The 15,767-nt window shown below is 29.9% G+C and overlaps 1 protein-coding gene across 1 annotated transcript; it reads left to right on the top strand.

Moving 5' to 3' along the window:
* Positions 1-12,610: 12,610 nt before the first annotated feature.
* Positions 12,611-14,164, top strand: LOC129975284 (uncharacterized). The gene is made up of 3 exons (XM_056088338.1): positions 12,611-12,871; positions 13,064-13,128; positions 14,074-14,164. The coding sequence occupies exons 1-3, from the start codon at positions 12,611-12,613 to the stop codon at positions 14,162-14,164; spliced, it is 417 nt and encodes a 138-aa protein (XP_055944313.1).
* Positions 14,165-15,767: the final 1,603 nt, after the last annotated feature.

Raw genomic sequence — 15,767 nt, 5'->3', positions numbered from 1 at the left:
ATTGACGGGTAATGTGCTCGTGCAGGTTAAATTTTCATTTTGTGCGAAGTAAATAGTTGAAAAATTAGATCAAAATATTTTCTACAAAAAATTTATTAAAAATAGAAATTTGATTTACAGGTAAAAACATTAGTATGAAAGGATTATTTTTGAACTTCAATATGATGTAAAAATGAATTTTGTTCTGTAATATTTATTTATGTTAAGATTATTATGAGATGTATTGAGAGATGAGATGAGATTATTATGAGAATATTAATTGTGAGATGTAATATTTTCGTAAATTAAAGAGAATAAAACGCAAAAATTTCGCTTAATTTTTAACTAATTAAAATTTTTAAAAAAAATTGTTGTTAGGTACACATTTCCGGCCGGCAAGATATGCATTTCATAGTTGTAAGTCGAACGGTCTGGCTTGTTGAGCGCCAACACACATACATTGAGCTTTATTATAAGTATTGATATATAGAGAAAAATGAATGCATATGACCGACAGGTGAGATAAATCGATCACATTTATTATCTATTAGCTGATATACCTGACTTTGCTCAGAGTCAATACTACAGAATGCGTAAATTTTTTTACGCCCTTAATCTTTGAACTTTTTATTAAAATGAGAATATGGACTACAGAATCCTTCAAACTGACTCCACGATATCCAAATCAAGGAAATAAAAGCGAATGATAAGGGATCACAGTATTTCACTAAATCAAAAAAAAAAAAAAAAAAAAAAAAAAAACCTTTGTAATAGAAAATGATAGGTTACAAAATCATCACAAATAGTACTGTATATCAAGAAACTTCCAAGACAGTAAATAAATGAAAATCACGAATTTTCATTAACTTTAATATTCCCATTTAAAGTCAGAATGTTAATAACACACTAGCGCATGCGTGAAAATGGATTTTAATGCCGTGAGCAATAAAACGTTCTCGGTGGCTCCGTTCACACTCGGCCAGTTAGTTATAAGAGCGAGTTCGCAAATTGTACAGACTAAGTCTATGGCAAAGGATACCGACGGGATACCGAAAGGATTATGATTGCAAAACATTGCCAAAAAAATGCCAAGGCTTAAACCAATCAGAGCACGTCGGTACCCTTTGCCATAGACTTAGTCTGTACAATTTGCGAACTCGCGATATTCACAAGTATCTTCCATAAAACTAATGAAAGGTACAAGGTGTGAGCCAAATAAGCGATAACTACACTATTATGATTGCAAAACATTGCCAAAAAAATGCCAAGGCTTAAACCAATCAGAGCACGTTGGTACCCTTTGCCATAGACTTAGTCTGTACAATTTGCGAACTCGCGTTATGCGACGGCAAGTAAACAACGCATGCGTAGAAAGACTGAAAAATGCTGTTCGATCGATGGCAAGTAATTGTCCCGACGGGACAACTACAAGTCGCTGTATTGTAATTTTTTCTTACTGCCCATGCGTTTGTGCGTATGTAATTTGGTGCGTATTTTTTTTTAAGTGGAAAAATTTATCATTTATCATAGATTAATTCCAATATTATTTTTCTCTTTGTTCTTTCTGATGCTATGTTGTATTTTTTATTTTTTCATTTTATCTGCTCTTTTTTTATATATAGTTTCCCAATCTAAATTCAGAGCGGAGTACTCCTTTTCGGACCAAATATCAGGAACGTTTGTTTTTTCACTTCTCAAATTTAAATGTCTTTCTCTGTCAGCAGACAGGCGAGATTCATTCTGTCTCTGCAATCCACTTACAGTGTGATTTAAAGAGAGACGGTTACTTCGCTCAGCAGAAGATTCTCCTCTGAAGAAAATGCGGACATTCTTTCTCTGATATTCGCTAACCTAACGTGTCTTTTCTCTACATTTTCATTATCGCACAACAAACGAAGCATTGATATGGCTTCAATACACTAAAACCTTCCCCAATAAATGCCGTACAAAATGGTACAAATATCTCCAAAATGAGTTAAGTATTTCTCGAGTTTTTAGGGTTTCAACATACAGACGCTTTCAGGAAAGTTCATTTTATACTATACATAAATATATATTAGAGAAATGATTATTTGCAGTAGCAATATTTGTGAAAATTTACTTTTACAATTATATTAAAAAAAAAAAAAAATGCTAAGCAAATACCATTTGCTAAAACTAAAATCTCTTACGAAATGAAAGAACTTGATATCAATATGGATGCCTTGAATTTATCTTATACAGTATACTCCCGAGTATCTGGCCTAAAGTGGCGGAAGGGCAGGCCGGATAGGCCTGAGTTCTATGAAATCATTTCTTTGCCCGCCAATACTAGAAGACTAAGTTTTTATACCAAAACTCACTGTTATAAAACATATTTTCATCCTTCTTATCGGGTATTCATGATTTTTCTTACTTTTATTCCATTTCCACTAGCTTGTGCAACATACCATTTTTAAATTTCAATCCACCACTCTTAATTCTGAAGCTATATTTTTTGCTGTTACACCATAGTATAGTCGCACCCATAGTTACTACAACTTTTTTTCGGTTGTTACCCATTTCGAAATCTTTACTGTGGTAAACTTAAGAAAGCATTAAGCATACCCCAAGAGCAATTTACGAATCTTGTACGCGCTGCGCAGTTATATTCAGAAACAGCGGCAACAATTGAGGTCCGTTACACACTGACTAAACAATGAACAGCGAGTAGAACGTTGCTTTTTTTTTTTCTGCCACAACTTGTATTGAGTGCACGACACGTAGTAGGATCATAGCAGATGCCCGCTTCCAATGTCTTGACAATGCATGCTTTGCCTTTCTTATTTAATTACTATAAAAAAAAAACTAGCCCGGATAGTCACGAGGCGAATATTTGTGAGAGTACTGTACCTTTAAACGACCAATTCTTGTATGTATTATTTATTTTCATATCTCGGAAACGGCTCTCACGATTTGGATCAAATTTTATATTTAGAAAAGGTGCTTTTTAAGTTTATCTATATAGAAGCCTTTCCTGAGAAAACGTGCTTTTGTACACACACACAAATAAAAACATTTTTTATTACTATAAAATTGCCAAGCTGGGAGTCATTGATACGGCATCCATTAGAGCTTATCGTAAAACAGTCTTTCTTACGATGGAACTAAATGTGCTGGGAAGCGACTTCACAGATTCGTAACATTGCTCCCCTCTTCAAAGATAGGGATGACGAATATTTTCAGAGCGGTTATTACGTAACCAATATCAAAAAGTCACAAATACAAGTGATCAATACTTTTCAAAGAAGGGTGTGATTCAAATCCTTGATACGATCTTACTGATGATATTTCGATTACAGGTTTTGGATCACGATAGAAAGTAACAATCGATACGATATCACTGAAATTTGCCGGAGCGGTGACTTTACTGTAAAGTAACAATCGATACGATCTGTCCAATGGAAGCTCTCGAAAGAAATCTGTGATTGGATTGAAAAGTGAACGGACCGGTTATTGTAATTATCGTATCGTATCATTGAATTGCATATCACTGAAATTTATCGGAGCGGTGATTTCACCGGAAAGTACGAGGCTTCACTGGAAAGTGCGAACTCACCGCTCCACTTTACGGGAGTGACCGATATTCGTATTTGATGATGCACTATTCCATACAGATCACTTTTAATTGCTCGTGACCTGATTGACTTTGATTACATGTACTCTGTTTACTGCTGGCGCCATCTATTGGTAGAATATAGGACTAAAGTAAACATTTTAAAGAAATGACATATATTTTTAACTCATCTTTTCCAGAAAAGGATTCACTCTAATAAATAAATTAAATAAATAGTTTTGAGAAAAAAAATAAAATTTAAGAAGTAAGCTGAAACAGATAAATTAATTCAATCACACGTTAATTAAATGAGTAAATTAAGTATTAATTACAATTAATAAATTTTATATTTAATATTAAGTAATAATTTTTAATTAATAATATGATTGAAATAACAGATATTTGGAACGCATATTTAAAAATAACAATAGCAATATTATTTGTTATTCAAAAAATCGTGGATTATGCATCTCTATTCAAAGAATGGCGACGCGGCAATCCCGCTACAATCAATAAAACTGCACAGGCCACCGACTGATGTGAACAATCTTTGGTCCGGTGTAATTTCGCTGACGATATCATTCACTATATTGGCGATATTTAAAAACTTTCTGAACCCTTTGACTGCTTGGAGCTTAGGCCTCATCTTCGTTTCAGACTGTGCCTCCAAACTAGATGCTGCTTCTTAAAATGAAAGGTATCCCAAGGAGCCAAGCATCGTATCGTAACAGAATTCATCGGAACGAATTCTAGCCATGCTGGCCGCTTGCCTACTTTCAACTTGCTCCATCGAACCAACCAAATATCAGTATGCTTTTCCGGATTCCTCTTATAAGAGGAATTTCACGCCGTCGTCTCCAAAGCTTTCAAAGGAATATTTCGGAAAATTCTCGACACTCGAAAACTGTCCGCAGCTTTCAACACAGGATCCTTTAAAAGCCGCGGTCCAACGGCCGGATGGTCTTCACAGATGTGGTCATAAAACTGTCACCCTTCCTTCGTGGTGCCACCCCCGCCTGTGGCAGCGGACCCACGACCAGAGAAATCTTCAGACGGCACGCGTTCCCCTTTCGACCCCTCTTGCGGTTTTCTGGGGTGCTTTGATGTTTTTCCAGTTTACGGACAATTTCCAACGATCCGTCGTCTGAAGAAACAGCTTCCCGTTCTCACGTCATTTCCAGAGCTCTCTACCGGAGGTTGAAATTTCTTTTGGAAGTATTTTTAAATAAAAGTGAATGAAATGGTTGAGTCAGATAGTGACCAAGAAATAGCTTGTGCTGCAGCAGCTTATGTGCTCTTAAGTGGCGACTACTTGAGAAAAAAGACGGAGAAGCGCAAAAGACGTTGGTGGATGACTTCGTTGAATAAAAGTTGAAAAAGGTATTCATAATTTTGATAGTAATAAATTATTTATAAAATTTAAACGAATAAATCGCTTAAATTAGCTGCATTTAATCTAACAGCGATATATTTATTTACAGATACAGTGCGACTGATATGCTGATTGATTTAAAACAAGAGCCCTCTGGCAAATTTGAAAATTTTTGCCGAATGTCGGCTACTGATTTTGAATCTTTGTTGGGAAAAATTGGAAAACTTATTGCAAAGCAAAGTACCAACATGAGAGAGACTATTCCGATTCAAGAAAGGCTTGCAGTTACATTAAGATTTTTCGCAACCGGTGACAGTTATGCCAGCCTGTCTTATTTATTTAAATTTTCAAAACAGACTATATCTAGATGTATAGATGATGTGTGTAAAGCCATCATACAAGAGCTGAAAGAAGAAATAAAGGTAAGAGGCACTAACTTACTTTTAAAATAAATTGTTTATGAAAAAGCAAAAGTTAATTGGTAATTTAAAAAATAAATTAAGAATTTATTATCATAAATATTATGAAATGTTATATTGCTGAAAAGGTATAAATACTTATAATCATAAGCATTGATGATGTTTAAATTAGTTTTATTCACTGTTCACATACAGCGATAAATGGTTGTATGACAGATGCGTACAACCATTTGCGTACAGCTCATAAAAAAGCCAATAAATCACGCGTAGCTCTTTGAAAAAAGGGGGTAGGGAGTAATTAGTCTAGGTTTGCTAAAACATATGTTATCTGTTGGCAAGAGTATTTGGCGAGAAAATGTATTGGTATTTTAACTAAATTTTGATGCTTAAACACAGGGGAAAAACTTTTGTCTCTATGTGTATATGCTGGCTCTGTACACACCTTGCTGTCTGCCTATCAAATTTGGCAAATATATATTTTGGAGGGTAGGAAAGTGATTTTTTGAATTTTTAATTAGAATTTTAATTTATCAAAAAATAAGAGAATTATTTGATAACTTTCTAAAAATTTACAGTAAAAAATAGTTTTTACTTCCAAATCATATAAATTCCCTGCATTATTCATTCAAAATCAAAGTATGCTAAATATAGTTCTCATGAAATAAAAATCAATAAACTTTAAAAAAATCCGAAATAGAAATTCCATTCTAAAAAAAAATATATACACCTGAACTTAACTATTACCTTCACAAACGATTCCCATTGTTTTAAAATAAGTGGATCATTTAAATGTGCATTTCAGCTAATTAATAGCACATAAATCAATAAGAGAATTTAACAGTGATAAATTTACTACTATTTGAAATTAAATCTGTTCAAAGCTTTTGAATTTCTGGAACTCAAATAAATAATTCAAATACACATGAAATAAATAATTTAAGAAGCCTGATATAATAAAAATACATCTTATCTTATATTTAAAAATCTAGTATTCTCTTTTATGTGAAAACTTTATCTTTTCGTACGTAAATATAAACGGAAGATCTTGACTATAAAACATACATGCTATCTAAGATCTGTATTCTTTTTACAGAATAAAATTAAGCAAAGACTGATAAACCAATAAAATTAATGAATTTTTTTAAAATTTTAAGATAATTTACGTAAGACATAATATTTTTTGTATTAATATTTTTAAATGCACTGAATTGCATATTTTTTTCTTCCAAATATACGTGTGTTAAATTAAGTATCTCTACGTCCAATGGTCGATATTTTAAATAGAATGATAGACGCATATATATACATTCACTTTCATTCTTGGAAGAAAATCTTATTTTGTTAATTAAAACTTTTAGATTAAAGTCTGAATATTCCACACTTTAATTTTTGAATAATTTTAAACGAAAAATTTGGAGATATCTGTGAAATTTAAAATATATGCTTCCGTGTTAAAAGCCAATTTTTTCCACCCCCCCCCCCATCCTTTGTGTGTGTGTGCGTATGTTATTAGGTAATTTTTTATTTAAGTTCCTAAAACAGTCCTTATTTTATTTTATGAATTAAAAATAAAACTCAGGATATTTTAATGGAACATTACAAATGGAAATGGAATAATAATACGTAAGAAAGCATTTTTCACAATTTTTAAACTTATCCCGCATTTACTATTTATTTGATTTTTATAATATTGCAGTGTATTGAATACTATGATTTAAGAAATCATTTAAATTATTTTTTTTGTACATAGTAGCATTAAAGAATTAATGCTCCGTGAAATATTCCTTCAAATCCAATACAAACTCGCCAAACTTTTAGCCTATATTGAGAAAAAAAAATTATAACTGTTACATAAGTATTATAATGCAGTTTTTTTTTTATTTAGCAATATACTAATAGGAAATTATTCATTTTATTTTAATTACAAGATTGCAAATTTCTATAATGGAAATACTATAATGGAATACTGAAGATTTAATCAAAGTTTCATGTATTATGAATGAAAGTAAATTACAGAAATAGAAGTGAATGTTCACTTATATAGTTATGAAGAAATAAAACATATCTTTAAAAACTTCTTTAATGTTACAGCAAGAGTTTCTTCTGCAATGCAGTAAAAGAAGTCTGACTTTATTTTTTTAAATAAAGAAACTAATGTTCAAAATTCATTTGCTCTTAAAATCTTATATGGATCTCGACTGGACTTCTGAAAACTATGGGCTCATTGTGAGATAACCAGACTTTTTCCATAGCAAAATATCTGCAAATTGTGCATTGTTTTCACGAAAAAAATCGCTTAAGAACGTCCGAATCAATGGTAAAATCGAAAGATGCCCTTGAAGCCATTTCTATTAAATATAATTAAATTCCCAAGAGATTTGAATCTACTATACAGGAGCTGTTATGTCAACAGTCCAAAAAAATTATTTAAATAATTCTAATCTGGGGGGGGGGGAGTGGACAAGATTTTTAAATAGGTAAAGTTGGCAATTGTCAAGGAACCCCTCAGCTCTTGATAATTTTTGTTGTAGAAAGGTAAATAGTTTTATACTTTCATTTAATGACAGTGGGCCGTGCAGTCAAATTTATTCAAGTTATAATCAAAATTATAAATTAATTTTGAGACTTTACTCTAGTAATATTTCTAATTACCATTTACTCGTTATGCTATTTTATAATTCTAAAAAATTTGAAGCTTTACAGTTTAAAGAAATATATTCCCTCCTTTTACAATATTGTTTAGAGTGTTATAGAAAGTTTTCTTTTGTTTTCGATATTTTGCTTAAAATTAATTTTACGTCTTGACAGTGCACTTTTTTTATTTGTACAATATTGAAATGGACTTTTTAGAAAGGGACTTGCGACTTCAGTTTTCAAAATTTACAACTTAAAATTGGTGAATAAAAATTAAATTAAAATCAATAAAAAATTTGGAGGGAAAAAGGGGCTTTGAGATTTGCATTATCTCAGGGCCCCAGGAAGGTTTAAAGCGGCCATGAATTCTTTTGAAATTAGAAATAATTACATTGTTTAAAATATGGAAAAAACGCATAGCTAATAAGTAAACATTTCAATAAAGGGGTAGATGTATATCGTTGAAGAGTATTTTACCAGAACTTCATTCAACACTATTTTTAATGACTTTTTGTACATATAAGAACGATCTTTAATGAAATTAAAGTTTCTGAAGAACATATACTACATATATTAATGTAAAAATCCTTTTTCTTAATTTTGTTTTATATTTAACAGTAGATTTCGATTATAGTTTAATGAATAGTGCAACTAGAAGAAAATTAAATTTGAATTCAGCTAATATTTCCTACAAATTTTGGCAGGTACAAATGATCAGTTAGCAAAATATTAATATACTTCTGATTTAGTAAGCTGCTTATTTTACTCACTTTATACTTAAAATATTTCATACATAAAGTGCAAAGTCGTATAATGAACAAATAATTTATCTTTATCAGAGTACAGATTTTTGAAAAAAATGTAACAACATTTAAATTAAATCTACGATGATAAACAGAAAAGTTTAAATTTGAATGGCGTTCTACTCTGGAAACTGATTTTTTAAAAACAAATACAAATCCCTCCTTACAAATCCTTCCAATTCCACTAACCTCATTTAATTGTACTTTAAATTTAAGAAATAATTTTTAATTGCCTATATTTAAATAACGAACTTATTGAATTAAATAAACGAATCAAGAAGAAATAAATCAAAAATTAATGAAACGCAAACTCTTTCGTTTAATGCAAAACGTTATATTTATGTAAAGTAATGCATTTATATCTGAAATCTAGAAAAAATGATTATTATTTCGAAGTGGGTACACTATTTATATGAGCAGAAATATCTTTCCCCAATGTTTTTATCTTACATTTTTAAATATATACATTGAAAAGCAATCCATCTTTCATAAAAAGCAAGAAGAAATTACTCCTATAGTATTAAAACGTATGAAATTATATTAATGAACGTATCGTTAAGTATTCGAAATTGTGTCAAACATCAGGCTAACTCTCGCCAAATATGACACTTTTAGAAACGTTTAAGATGTTGTAACCTCTTCTAGAACTGAACCTTCTCAGTAACACAACCGCAATGTAAACGAGACAACTGATTGACAGTTTTATGATTCGTACGCAAATGGTTGTACGCATCTGTCCCACTACCCGATAAATAATGTGCTCCCGCAAAAACCACAATTATATATATATATATATATATTTCTTTGTACTTCATTGGCTTTTTTATTCGTAGAAATTATTCGTATAAAAATATTTAAATTTTTTTTATATGTAATTAAAGTATGTTGCAGTATTTAATAAATTCACATAACTTTGGTAAAACAATTGCTATTGTATCACCCACTTGGATTTTAATATTTTTACTTGCATATTATATATTAATATAATATGTAAGTATTATATATTAATTTAAATTTTTACTTATATATCATATATTATTATTATTATTATACTTTTAAAAACTAATCTAAAAATACATTTCTCTCCAATAAATCGCATGCATAATTTTCTCATATCTAGTATTAACTCAAAATGGTACCAACAGATTGGTTTAATTATATTTTTACTTGCATATTATATATTAATATAATATGTAAGTATTATATATTAATTTAAATTTTTACTTATATATCATATATTATTATTATTATTATACTTTTAAAAACTAATCTAAAAATACATTTCTCTCCAATAAATCGCATGCATAATTTTCTCATATCTAGTATTAACTCAAAATGGTACCAACAGATTGGTTTAATTATATTTTTACTTGCATATTATATATTAATATAATATGTAAGTATTATATATTAATTTAAATTTTTACTTATATATCATATATTATTATTATTATTATACTTTTAAAAACTAATCTAAAAATACATTTCTCTCCAATAAATCGCATGCATAATTTTCTCATATCTAGTATTAACTCAAAATGGTACCAACAGATTGGTTTAATTATATTTTTACTTGCATATTATATATTAATATAATATGTAAGTATTATATATTAATTTAAATTTTTACTTATATATCATATATTATTATTATTATTATACTTTTAAAAACTAATCTAAAAATACATTTCTCTCCAATAAATCGCATGCATAATTTTCTCATATCTAGTATTAACTCAAAATGGTACCAACAGATTGGTTTAATTATATTTTTACTTGCATATTATATATTAATATAATATGTAAGTATTATATATTAATTTAAATTTTTACTTATATATCATATATTATTATTATTATTATACTTTTAAAAACTAATCTAAAAATACATTTCTCTCCAATAAATCGCATGCATAATTTTCTCATATCTAGTATTAACTCAAAATGGTACCAACAGATTGGTTTAATTATATTTTTACTTGCATATTATATATTAATATAATATGTAAGTATTATATATTAATTTAAATTTTTACTTATATATCATATATTATTATTATTATTATACTTTTAAAAACTAATCTAAAAATACATTTCTCTCCAATAAATCGCATGCATAATTTTCTCATATCTAGTATTAACTCAAAATGGTACCAACAGATTGGTTTAATTATATTTTTACTTGCATATTATATATTAATATAATATGTAAGTATTATATATTAATTTAAATTTTTACTTATATATCATATATTATTATTATTATTATACTTTTAAAAACTAATCTAAAAATACATTTCTCTCCAATAAATCGCATGCATAATTTTCTCATATCTAGTATTAACTCAAAATGGTACCAACAGATTGGTTTAATTATATTTTTACTTGCATATTATATATTAATATAATATGTAAGTATTATATATTAATTTAAATTTTTACTTATATATCATATATTATTATTATTATTATACTTTTAAAAACTAATCTAAAAATACATTTCTCTCCAATAAATCGCATGCATAATTTTCTCATATCTAGTATTAACTCAAAATGGTACCAACAGATTGGTTTAAAATTTTATAAATACTTTCCTACCGTACTAAAATACTTATACTGTACAAATATATTTTAAATTTAATATTATTAAAATATTAATAAATATAATGATTACTATTTTTTAAGATTTTGTTTAATTCTACTACATTTTTTCTTATCTAAAATGTATGGTTTGTATTAGCATACATTTTATTTGAATTAGTATATAAATTTGATCTCTAAGATATTTGATAGTTCTGAAAATGTTCACCAAAAACGTCATATATTAAGAAATCTTGGATATTAATGATAATATATATACAAAAAATACAATTTTTATAAAGCTTTCATAAACTCAAAATCGAAAAAAATTTTATGATATTTTCTGTATGAAGTATTTTTTTAAAACACAGAAGCAAATTTTTTAAATAACTTATTTTATTTTTATCTATTAAAACTTTGATTTCTTTCATTTTCTGATGCACTAGTCTGCGCCGGTAAAAAGTTTGTGATTGAAAATATTTTTGGCTGTTGCTGCTGCTGCTTCTTTTTCTTCAAATTGTACATCAAGTTATTGATTTCGTGAATTGCTGTTTCTCTCCTCTCAGAATCTAAAGCTCTGAGTTGACAGCACAGCAACTCACAAAACAAAAAACTTTCGTCTTTGATGGCTTTTGGCTTTGCAGCAACTTCTTCCAAAAAGTGAAAAGCCTGGTCCATCCGTTTTTCTATGTTCTCTGCTTTTCTCTTTTTCCTTGAACAGCACCATTCCCTGATGCGAATTCCTCATCCTGAGATGTGCTGGGATGAGCTAGGAATTGATGAGTGTGGCTGGATGGTGTTTCCTCATTTATATCCTCATCAGAAATATTCTCTAGTCTCTGAAAATAAATAGTAATTTTTAGCCTTATTGAAATTCATGCTGTTTATTACATTTGCATTATTTGCTATTTATTACATTTATAATAACTTTATATTTGTGTTGTATTTGATGTTAATTTTTTTTTTCAGTTGCCAGAAAATGAAGATGAGTTGCTGTGCATAGCACAGCAATTTAAAATCAGTGGAACTTTCCGAACTGTTTGGGAGCGATTGACGGAAAACACGTTGTGATACAATGCCCAAATAATACATCAACAGAGTTTTTTTTAACTATAAAGGGACTTTCAGCGTGGTACTACTGGCTCTAGTAGATGCACGCTATTGTTTTACGTTTGTGGACATTGGATGTCAAGGACGAATAATTGATGGGGGAGTTTTTAATAATTCAGTTTTGTTAACGAAATTGAAAATGGAGCAACTGAAACTTCCGCACAATAGAAAATTGCAGCCATTAGGTAAAAATTTGCCGTATGTCTTCCTTGGCGATTCAGCATTCGCCTTACGTCGTCACATGATGAAGCCATATCCTGGTAATTTTGAAAAAGGCAGCACAGAAAGAATTTTCAATTACAGGTTATCTCGTGCACGCCGTGTAGTTGAGAATGTTTTCGGCATAATGGCATCAGTCTTTCGAGTTTTCAGAAAACCGATGGCATTACAACCGGACAAAGTGAGCGATGTCACTCTAGCGTGTGTCCTTTTACATAATTTTATGCGAAAAAGTGCTTCATCAACATCATCTTATTCCCCACCAGTTACATTTGATACCGAAGCAGATGGGGAGGTTGTTCCCGGATCGTGGAGAAATGATCAAAGCGGAATGACTTCCTTCATGCCCTTAAAGAAAGCACCTAGAAAATAGCAAGTAGCCAAAGCTACTCGCAACTTCTTTGCTGAGTATTTCTCAACAAGTGGGAAATTATCTTGGCAAGATAAATATTGTTATTTTTTATTTTGCTTTCTGTTTGATATTTATCAATTTAAATTTAATTGTGGATATATATTTTTCGCATTTTAGTTAGATATTTCTTAATCTTAATTGATATTTTGTATTAAATTGCACTGGTTTCTATTTTTTATTATTTATATATATAAGATATAATTTAGATATTTCGTAATAAATATGTCATAAATTGCATTTTTAATATTTTAAATATATAAACTTACCTATAACATTAACAAAAATCTTTATTAACCTAAAATATTCATAATTACTGCAATTATGATAAGAAATTTGTGCAAAACTTTAATGACCGTCCCCGAAAGGGTTGAATTTCTATTTCTTTTCTTAGACATTAAAGTATGCTAATATTGTTACAACATTTTTGAATAATTACTTGAAAAATTTACACTAATAGTGAAGGAAAATGCCATATTTTCTGTTATACTAATTGAGTTGTCACATAATTTTTTCTCTAATCTTAATCGCTCGACTTATTACATAGGTTCATGTAAATTGTAGCTACTTTCTAATCTTAATTTAAATTTAATATTTCTTAGTTGTGATAATTATTAATTATCTTTGTAATTAAATTAGAATTAAATTACTAAACAAATATTAAATAAGAGTCACTTCAAATATTAAACAAAAAAAACTGAAATAAGTTAATAAGAGAAGACAATGAATTTCTTACCTCAGATGTTTTGGTTCTCCTTGGCGTATACACGGAATGAAGGAAAGAATGTATTTTTTCGTACGCAAACTATTCCGGCTTGTAAATTTCATCCGTTCCAGAACCAGTTTTAACGCTCTCTCTCACTTTCATTGCCAGCTTTCTGAAAGTGGACATTAAATTTTCTTTCTTTCTTTTTTTTTTTTTTAATAAATTTAAAGAGCATTCAATGCTCAGGCTGTCCTGAATTCGCCTCCAGGCATCATGTACCTGGGCCCGATCTTTGTGATGTTGATGTCGTGGATTCCATAATATGGATTCTGCTTCATACAGATCCAAAAATTCGATAACAATTTGATTGCTCCACTCCATTCTTAAAAACCGCTAGAAAAACGATGGACACAACCTGCTTTGGATGGCTGCTGAAAACAAACTGACTCAGTTTCTTTGACCTCCCATTTCCCCTTTCGACCGCTCAAAACCCTCAGTTTCTTTGGCTCCCTCCCCCCGCATAGCCCAAACAAATTTTCCGTTTCTTTGATGTTTATCCATCTACCGACATTTTGCGGGAAACTACAGGCGTACCACGGGCGACGGGGGAGTGTGTTCCCCCAGTGGGTAGGATGTCAGATTTATGACCAAATCCGTGAGGTCGCAGGTCGTTGGACCGCCGCTAAAGACTGTACCTGCCATTGCGGGAAAGGTTCCTCTGCAACGACGTAATCTGTCCACAGGAGATTCTTCGATTCTTATTCGCATTGCATTTCTATTCAAATCCACAACAAAGCGGAGTTCTCGAAGGAAATCCAGATAGAGATTACAAGGATCAGCGATTCCAGCCACGGAGACTTCATCCTCTGCAATCCGAAAGAAGATACCAAGAGGCTTGGAAATGTGTTGTCCCTTTAAATCCAGTTCCAAAATTGTCGCAATAGCTCCTGCCTACTAACATCAAACACGGCTTTACACAAATAGACCTGTCAAAAATTCATCCCCCCCCCAAGTGCCTGAATTTTCAACCCTGCTTGAGGAGTTTCATTCGGAGAAGATAGCTTTCGGTCTGCAAAATGATCGCGATGTTAATGACAAACTGTAAAATGAATACTGCAATATGGCAGATTGTTTCGAACGACATATTAAACTAAGTGTATTCATTATTTTTCATTTAAATGCCAAGGTCATATATAGGTAAGGTTGAAAATATCAATATGTAATCAATATATAATTCGTATCTAAATATTTTTTCCGAAAAAATAATTTCACAAAAAAAAACCTAATAGTAATAATAAAAATAAAGCCGAGCAAAAATCGGTCTTCCAGATATTAATCCTAAGAGGAGAAGGGACATTTTTCTCATGCCCCCCCCCCCTAACTTTCAAACTGTAATCAGCAGAAATGTTATTTAAAATCTTTTATAATTTCAACTCTTTATTCTAAAAACAAATTCAAATCTTTTTGGGAAATATTGCCATTTTTATTCAATTGTACATAAAACAAAATGTACCTAAATGAATTTGAAACTTTTATCTTTTTGGCATTGTTAACAGCATTCATTAACAGTTATAACTATTTAACATGGTCTCTTATACTACTCCCTTTGCACAAAAAAGCTGTCAATGAAGATTATTTTCCACATCTTAAAGTCACAAGTGTTTCCATCTTAACTCTTCACTGCATAATGTATAAAATTATTTTTATGTTCATAAAGAATAGCAAATTTTTTATTCAGTTATACATGCTATATCCGATTAAATGTATTATAAGAGATTGAATAATCAGTTATTCAATTTCTTTTGTCATATTTATGAAGTTTTTGTCATTTAAAAGAATAAAAATATTTTACCATTAGACATTACTTGTTTTATGAAAATAATACCAAAATAAGACATAGCCCTGCACTCATTTATGTGTATAAAACAGTTTTGAATAGCTTTTTAAATCAACACTACATAA

Source organism: Argiope bruennichi, chromosome 7, assembly GCF_947563725.1.
Source record: "Argiope bruennichi chromosome 7, qqArgBrue1.1, whole genome shotgun sequence".
Taxonomy (NCBI): domain Eukaryota; kingdom Metazoa; phylum Arthropoda; class Arachnida; order Araneae; family Araneidae; genus Argiope; species Argiope bruennichi.
The sequence above is the reverse complement of the archived record's forward strand: the minus strand, read 5'-3'. Positions and strand labels throughout refer to the sequence as shown.

Excerpts from the sequence above, each read along its gene's own strand:
- LOC129975284 (XM_056088338.1), top strand. The coding sequence starts at position 12,611 with ATGGAGCAACTGAAACTTCCGCACAATAGAAAATTGCAGCCATTAGGT. Across the intron at positions 12,872-13,063 it reads TGGCATTACAACCGGACAAA|CAAGTAGCCAAAGCTACTCG; the intron begins GTGAGCGATGTC and ends CCTAGAAAATAG. Across the intron at positions 13,129-14,073 it reads ACAAGTGGGAAATTATCTTG|GCATCATGTACCTGGGCCCG; the intron begins GCAAGATAAATA and ends ATTCGCCTCCAG.